General features: G+C 38.6%; 1 protein-coding gene across 1 annotated transcript in view; it reads right to left on the reverse strand.

The window, feature by feature from the left end:
• The window catches only part of LOC104468640 (maltase-glucoamylase, intestinal-like), a gene marked incomplete at its 3' end in the record, with an annotated part of 27317 nt that extends 18545 nt beyond the window's left edge, over window positions 1-8772 (reverse strand). Inside the window, 6 exon segments of the mRNA XM_010082843.1 lie at window positions 1-142; window positions 2073-2224; window positions 2906-3015; window positions 3101-3221; window positions 7110-7183; window positions 8649-8772. The exon segment at window positions 1-142 is cut by the window's left edge and continues 24 nt beyond it. Of these exon segments, the coding sequence (XP_010081145.1) occupies window positions 1-142; window positions 2073-2224; window positions 2906-3015; window positions 3101-3221; window positions 7110-7183; window positions 8649-8772 (723 nt within the window).
• Window positions 8773-9056: the final 284 nt, after the last annotated feature.

Raw genomic sequence — 9056 nt, forward strand, 5'->3', positions numbered from 1 at the left:
GGGCCAGGTTTTCCAGTTAACATCATGCCGGTACTGCTTATGCACATGCTCTCCCACACCATAAATGTTGCTGCTAGGTAGTTTGATTGACAGCTGTAAGAATTGGTCAGCATACTGCAGTGGTCCAATGGTAGTGTCAAACCTGATGAAACAAGTTAAAAAAATAAAGGTATTTCACTAAGATTTGTTGCAATAATTGTTTCTACTCCTTGTAGTTAGAGTTGGATAGCAGGTGGGAGGTGGGATGGTGCAGGGCTGGAGTAGAGCGACACCTGCTCTGCTCCATGCTCATTCATGGATCCCATAGAAACCTCTCATACGAGTGGCCCATCTACTTTCAGGGGTACATTTGCTCTCCCCTCTTCCACCAAAGCTTCCCACCCTGCATTTGTTGCGCTGAGTCCTAAATTCACTCTCTGTGGTCACTCACAGGAACAAGGCAGATAGAAAATTTCTGTGGGTGGACAGAAATACAAAAATAATCCACTCCATCTGAATTTGCAAATCAATTGCAGCAAATACAAACACAGCACAAACAAGCAACAAAACCAGGGGGGCTTGGGCTTGCTACAGTTTTGATCTGCTCACTTACCTCTTCTTTTTTTCTAAGTACTGACACTTGAGAGAGGCTTCATAGGTCAAATCCTCATCTGATGTATTTCCATCCAGTTTTAATGATTCCCAGAACTATCTTGCCCAGCTGCTCGAAAAGTGTATTGAAGCCAGCTTTCTTGCAGGGGGAAGGTCTGTGCTTCCAATGAAACTATGGCAGTCTTTCAGGTTGTCTTGCAAATGATGATGGTACTAAGTTCATCAGAACTCTAACACATTGTGGGATCTCAAGTGTAACAAATGATGATGAAAGGTCGTAGGCTTTATAACTGGATAATTAGAATTTTTGTAATGAGCTGTTACAACACGTTGGTCCCCACATTTCCTTTTCCAAAGAGGCCTCCCTTTTGTTTGGTTGTTTAAGAGTTGGCAGAAAGCACTCATCTTGTGTAAACAAATTTATTAAGGATTTATCTCTGAGGGGCTGCTCTTATCCTATGCTAACAACAGCCTTCCTTAAGATACTCAAACTCAGAGTCAAGCATCATTGAAATTTTTTTTTCTTTAGAGACAGAAAATGTGATCACTTTTATCAAATTAAACAAAAGCCTAAGGAAAATATAGATGATCTTCCAGAGCACTGTTTCAACATGGTTTTATTGGACTAGATTTCTTATGCCTCCTCCTTATACCTGTTTAATCAGTTATGCACTACTGAATACCAGGTCCATCTTTTGTGCTCTCTATAATCGCAAATCAATCATTACAGAGGATTCTAAGCAAGAAAATGATACTAATAAGAGCACAAAAGTAATCGCTAATTAATTAAACTTGAAGCATTGATAATCCAACTGGCCTAGCACTCTGACAGGTAATCATTCTTGGACTGATTTAATAAGCATGTTCATCCTGACACTTCCCCTTTCTAACGGCTTTTAAAGTCTTGCTGTTAGGTTTGTGAGTTTTATTTGTTTATTTATTTTTCAAACCTAAATGGGATGAAAACATTCAACTTACAAGTATGTCAAATATCTTACTTATAGCATTACATGACCAGTTTATCAATGGCTTGCACCAGCTATTCATGGATATCAGAGGTCTAAAGGGCAACCTGGTTTTGGTGATTCAGAGCTGCTGCATGATTGTGACAAATATGATAAAAGATGCAATGAAGAGCATTCCAATGCAATTTGAAGCGCTGGCAAGGAGTTCTTAAGGTAAAAAAAATTCCCAAATTGATAGAACATAGTAGCTCTAAAAATTTCCCTAGTATTGGGGGAAAGAGAACTGAGAGCCAGACCAAAAACTTTTAGACAGAGCTCTCCATATCACAATATTTTTTTCCAAAGACCTCTCAAGAGTCCTTGCAGATCATCAATCATTCAAAAGAAGTAGATTATGTGTCCAAGAGGGCACCTCCCATATGGCATCTTGGACATACACTGCTTGCGTGGCAACATGGGCTTTCAGAGAAAACCAATGACATCCATGTTATTCAGAAAAGCACCAACTTTACTTACAGCACTCTATCATTGCTCACTCTGGTCACCTTGATGCCGAAGGGGTTCTGCTTCACATCCACTCTGTAGTTTAAATTGGAGGCTGCGGATCCAGTGAAAGGTTGCACATGTTCATGGGGAACTTCAAATCTTTGTGTTTTAGGATCAGTGATCTGCATGTATTTAAACAATAAAAGTGTTGGGCCTCTAAAAACTAATGTCTAATTCAAACAGTTTCCAGCATTAACACATAGTTCTGACTCAGGATATTCCCACTCCTGACCCACTCTCCTCCCTCTGCCTTCATTATTATTCTCTTCCAACTTTCATCACTCATTTTCAGCCATTTTCCTCATAATAGTTGACCCTGTGTTTTCCTGGCTCAGCAGGATCCCACCACAAGAAGAAGGTCTCCCCCAGAAGCAGCCCTGCTCAACCCCAGCATCCATTGATACCCCACATTTATGGCATAGACTGTTGAATTTTCCATAGAATACAGAAATCTTTGGAAGAGCAAATGTTGTATCTCAAAATTATTAAGAGATATGGCCATGCCATAGATAAAAATAAATAAATATGTTTATCCCCAAAATTTTCCTATGATGAGGAAAAAAGGTAGATAATATAAAAGCCAAGCTTTTCAAAGGTCTCAGTAATTTTTTATGCAGAAATCCCACACTCGTTAACCTGATGCATTGCAACAGCAGAGAGGACAAATTTAAGCACTTCGGTGGGAGTCATGAGAGCTCATAAAAGGGATTAATCCAGCCCTCCTAACCTCACTGCACACTAACAGCCAGCCTAAAATCTTGCACAGAACATGAACCTTGAAAGAGCACAGGAAAAAGATTAACCTTGAAGTGGAAGCGATTGGGTGTCTGGTACTCTCCCGTGAGGAGGACAGTGTTGATATCATTTCCAAAGAGGGAAGGTGATGGCAGCCTTTTTAATGTAGTCTCGAATCCTTGGGAAAAAACATGTTGCACCATTATTGTGTTGAATCAGACATCAGCACACGCATAAATTGGGGAACTCAGCCCACAGCTTACCTGCCCGAGTTGATCTTGTTGATCCATCCACTTTGTACCCATGCTCTGGAGAGAAAAAACACCAGGGCACACCGGTATCACTCTGGGGACTCCAGCAGCATCCACGCAGGGTGCAGGTGCTCTGATTCAAGGACATGAGGGCACAAATGAGCTGATTTTACACAAATAAATCCTCTATATTAAAACTCTTAAAATGCACATGGAGTGTACTTTACCGCAACACCAGACACCTTAATAATATCTGCATTCAGATCAACTCCTTCTCTGAAAATCTCTTGGGTGAATCCAATGGCACAGAATATACTAAATAGAAAGGATTTTCTTCTGGATTCAGAGTAGAAATGTGCTTATTAGACATTCATTTTGTCTTAAAACCACAAAATCCACAGGCAAAATGAACATTTAAAAAGAATTATTGAAACATTTGAGCTGTGACAGATGTAGTATGCATGACCAAAAGTCACACACTGGAGAGGGGTAAAAGTTATAATTGGCCTAACATCTGGTGAACACCTGGTTGTTAAACACCGACATACGCATAATTGATCATCATGTATAATATAGAAACACAGAATCAAAGAATAGTTAAAATATCTACATTTTAGTGTAATTTTCAGTATCAGAAATGTTTAGATTTCTTCCCCAGTACCTCAAATTGAGATAAAACAACTGTTTTTTTCAAAAAACCCAAGCAAATAAACCTGTTGTTTTAAGTATATAACTCATCATAGTGGCTCCAACCTTTACACTACCTGTCAGTAGTCCAATAAGCTACAGTACCTTTGCTTTGCTGTTAGAAATTAACTTATTCACGTGCTGTTTGCATGAGTTTTATGTTTGAAGATAAGATTTGTGTAATACTTCACTATCTTTATGCACATTTTCTCACATTAAAACCCCAAATCATTACTTAGGGCAGAGGGCATTAGTAATACAAGCTTCACTGAGGGCAAAGTGTCCAAAAGTGATCTCAGGTATCCAAATCCAACATGGAGATCTTTAAGACCTTTCTCTCCACCTGCCCATCAACAGAAGCTGATTCTGCCTTCATCTGACTGTGCTCAAATGGTTTTGGTGTTTGTGCCATACTTATTTAAAATATTCTGCAGCCTGAAACAGGTGAAGACAGTCCAAAATCTCTATTGCTGATGTCTTGGATGGCACTTGGTTTTGGGTTATAGAGCCCAACCTGGTCAATGCAGGTCAAATGCTTTTCTCAGGCTCTCAACAGAGCAAAGATAGCTGGCTCTAGACCAGAAATCATGCAAATGCTGAAGGAAAGCACAGAGGGAGCTCACAGAGCCACTGGCTTGGGAAGCCTTAGTCCATTTATTCAGTAGTGATTGCATGGAGCACAGAAATCTCTGCAAAACCACCTAAGATAAAACCCAGATTCACCAAACAGATAAATGTTTGTATCTCCGTCATGGACTCATCACAGCAGAAAACATGGATGCTGTAATTTTCATTAGGTTCCAAGCAAAAAACACGGTTGGAGGAGAGATACAGTGACTCATTTTCCCCCACATCGATCCACTGATCAATGCACTTCTAAGGCTGTGAAAAACCCATGCTCACTTTCCACCCTCCCAACTGCCATCACGAGAGCTCCTTATTTCCCATTTTGTAAACTATTTCAGAGTCAATGAGAAGAAACATCAATCCCTCCACAACCGCAGAGATCACAGCTTTGCTCCCTTACTTCATTCGCTTCCTTTCCTCATACATAGGGGAATATCCTAAATACATAAGAACAGAGCTGCTACCTCCGTATTGTTATCCCTTCCTAGGCCAGTGACAATCCCATTCAACGCAGAATAGCTTGAACAACAGATTTTCCTAAAACCTGGTAGTTCAAGCACCTGTGTTCCCAACTGCTTTTCTTTTTCCCCAGCTACTTCTCATGAATACATGTTGACTATTTTCAGCAGTTACTTTGCAGTCTAGTGATATTCTTCTAGATCTTATTCCAGCGGATTTTTAAACTATAACTCCGTATTTCTGTGGCACATTGAGCTGGCTGCATGAGGAAGTCAATAGAAGTGCAAGATTGGTTACGCCTGACACAGGGAAAGGAGCAGAGTTCATCCAAAGGTTCTGGACAGGCTGTTATAAAAACTATCAGTTACTGTAAATAAAGATGTGAGATGATCACAAACTCCGAGCTATAAAACAAGCACAATAGATACCAATACTCAATAAAGACAAGGAGAAACCCAAAGCTTAATTAAAAATAATCCTGGATACAAGAAAATAATTTATGCTGGGGTACAGTATGAGACGAACTCTGAACATTGAACCAATCACCAAGGACTAAACGAATAGCCTGTGTGCATGCTGAACTAAAATGTTTCCCTTATGTACACCCAAAAAAACCTCTGTCAGCAGGATATTTTCGGAAGAAATACACAAACCAAAACCAAAACAGCAATACACCCTTCCCCCAAGCTTTCAGAGGTGTTATTCCAATAATGGAGTGCACTACCTCTGCTCATGGTAGTTCATTTTTACTGGTGTGTTTTCCTTGTCTAATCGAACTGCATAGCAATTTTCCACAGCAGTGAATAGTTAATAAATAGCTACTTTCTTTCAGCATGTCTATCTTTGTCAACCCTGTGGTCAGTTAATAAATATCTATTTGCATTCCATACTTCTGTCCTCTACAATCCTACTCATTTTCTGGCTTCATCTAGGACATCTTCAGTGAATAAAGAAATCAAGACAGACACTAACCTGCTATATGAGCTTAGGCAAATCATAGCTTTCCCAGCTGCTGTTTATTCTGAAAACTATTAATGGAAACCACTACAGAAGAGTTATGTAATTCCGAGCAGGTACCTGTAATTTTACAGCTTTGCTGGTTGCTATATTACAATAGCTGAAAGAAGGACAACCAAAATGCTTCCAGGAGAAAATTTATATAGGAATGAATAGACACACTGGGGTGAGACTTTGGCTTGTGTTAGGCATGCACTTAACAGCTTTCTTCAGGGCACAGGTTAAAGGTGATTTTTATTTCTAATCCTGTGAAACCTGGTGCCTGGTCTTCACTATGGAAAGAACAGATTCAGGAATAATTTATCCTAATTCCAGGGCAGTTAACCAATGTTCAAATATGCATCCGGCCCTACTTTTCTGCTGGTATCTATAATTTGATTTTTAAAAATTCTTTCTAATCAGTGATGGTAAAAAACAAGGGCAGACTTATAGGAAGGCTTATGGTTGCAACCACAGCAAAACTATTTCCCTCACTGTATGATGAGTGCAGCACTTATTGTGGGGTGACTAGTTCAAAGGTAGTAATTAAAGATTAAAGTGATCTGAATGACTGCTCCTGCTGTGGTGTGCTTGGTCCTGGGGGGGGTGAAGGAACTGAAAGAGTAGAGGAACAGGCTGTGATTTGAGCCTTTATTAACCTGTTTGCCCACAGGACTTTACTGAACTATATATATCATAACAAAACCCATGGCACGACAGAAGCTTTAACAACCATCATTTCTGGAATTAGACTGGGAATTCCCTCAGAGATTGAGACAGCTGCTTAATCATTTTTTCTAGTTCCGTGAATGACCTAAACATCACACATCATAATATATTCACTGTTTTTTCTCCTAACCTGCCCCCTCAAACCGAAGAAGGATGCCAGGCTTCCACCAGCTTCTGTCAGAAAATGAGAACATCCATTGTGAAGATGAAAAATGATAATAACAATTATAACCTTTCAAGATCAACCACTACAAAAATGTTCTGAATGTGAGAGTACTGAAAAATTAACATGATACTTTTTCACTGGGACTCTTAACTCATGGATTTTTAAACCAAAAGATTCTTTCTAAACTCTGCTTTCTCTCAGAAAGAGACACCACAACCAAGAAAGGAAGACACTGAGATTCAAATAGGTTCTGGAAGGAAACTGTTACCATATCTCTTATATTATAAAAGTCTTATATTATAAAAGAAAATGTGATAAAGCCTATTTTCTGATTTTTTTTCTAGAATGTTTTCAGACCTTTGTTGCGACTTGATCCGGGATGCAGTCAATTCTCTCTGCTGTTAATATGTTTGGACACTGTGGCGTAAATTCTGTTAGGGAAATAATTTAATGGGTTATTTATTACCAGGATTTCTGAAATGTATACTCTAATCATTAATATAGATTCAAATGAATGCAAACTACTGCTAGTGCTATTTATCTTACCTTTGAAAAATTGCACACAACTATTTCAGATGAAGGGGTTTTTTACGTTTTTGAACACATGGGTGACACTGATAATTTTATTTCTTAAGGTATACATTAATCTGGTTTTCAGTAGATCCTGTAGCTCAATATGCATTGTTTCTTGTGAAAATATATACTAAATTAAAATTGGAAGGACTTTTCTTTTTCTTAAGTGTTGCTGTTCTGCTACTCTCACAGGTGCTCCTTCCCCTGAAGTACTGTTCTTCCACAGGAGCTTGAATTAAAACATCAGGTAAAAGCACCTTAAAGCTCCATTAAGTTGCTCCATTAGATTTCAGGTTTGTCAGGTCAAATTTAAGGTGACCTCTTGGCAACTTCAGCTGACAAAAGGGTACCTGATGGTTGTTTTCTTTTATTACCTTACATATTTTGGAACACTCTATATGTTTGTATTGAAAAATACAAAGCATAGGAGTCTTGCCTCAGGCTGAGCTGCATACAAACACACGGACTTGCCTGTTTCCATTATCTGTGATATACTCACTTGTACTTTTTGCCCAGAGGGACTCATAGTCCTCTTGTGATGGAAACAAGCAGAAAATGTGCAGATATTAGTCTGTATGGGCAGTTTTACTAACACATCAAAATGATTGTTTTGGATAACCAATTATTTTTATTTTACTGACATTTTCACCTCCAAGTTTTTTGTTTCAATCCCTGTGTATGAATGAGATTACTCACACAAAATGGAATTGTATGTAAAGCAGGGTGCTCTGTATCACATCCCAGTAAGACAAGGGGTTTCTAATGTACCAAAATATTAGCAGCAAACACTATAGGTTTTTATGGTTACAATGTATGTTCCACACAATTTGGCTGCTCCCACGTAGTCTCCCTGATCCCTTTTCTTTTTTTCAGTGATGTCTTCTCTATATTCAAAAATTTTGAATTTATACCAGTTGTATGTTTATAAAACAAGTCCAGTCTTGGGAGTAAGGGCTAAAAATTCTATGACAATAAATTCTGAGTTACAGTATTTATTATGTTCCTGACTGGCAACTTTACTCATATTATCTGTAGGAAGGATTGAGCATGATCCAGCTTTGAGTAATGATAAGAACATATCCATAACATATCCATAACACTGAGACTCAGTACTCTACAGTGCTTTGTATTTTTTCAGAGCGCTTACAATGCTTCTTTTTTTTTTTTTTTTTTTTTTTTTTTTTTTTTTTAATCACTTGAATATCCACACTTCTTTAGGTCCTGAAGCTCTGTGGCATTTACAATAGTCTCAGCAAGCAGAGATGAGCAGTTCCCACCCAGGGTTTTTGCGCTGGTCTTACAGCAGCAATGGGAAGTGCTTACCTGTAGTTTTGACTCCAGATTGTCCTGATGCTAAAAGCCCAATGAGGACACAGGTTATGATCACCACCAGGCAGAAGAGGACAATCAGGGTGATTTCCAGCCCACTGAACTTTCTCTTCCCCATCTAGACAAAGAGAAACACCATTGAAAACTCTATAAATTACATTTCTAATATAATAAATTAGCAAAATTTATAAATTATTCATGTTTTAAACCATGTCCCCTAATCCCAGTGTTTAAATAACACACTCAGAAAAGGACTACGTGCAGTAAATCTCCAGTTCAGGATAATTCACAGAATGCACATTACTGCATTATTACACTAGTCGGCAATCACTGAGAAACGCATTTCATTCCCTGTAAACCACTTTACACACAAACTACAATTTTCTCCTGAGATTAACTATG

This window comes from Pterocles gutturalis, unplaced genomic scaffold (assembly GCF_000699245.1).
Source record: "Pterocles gutturalis isolate BGI_N339 unplaced genomic scaffold, ASM69924v1 scaffold6710, whole genome shotgun sequence".
In the NCBI taxonomy this organism is placed as follows: domain Eukaryota; kingdom Metazoa; phylum Chordata; class Aves; order Pterocliformes; family Pteroclidae; genus Pterocles; species Pterocles gutturalis.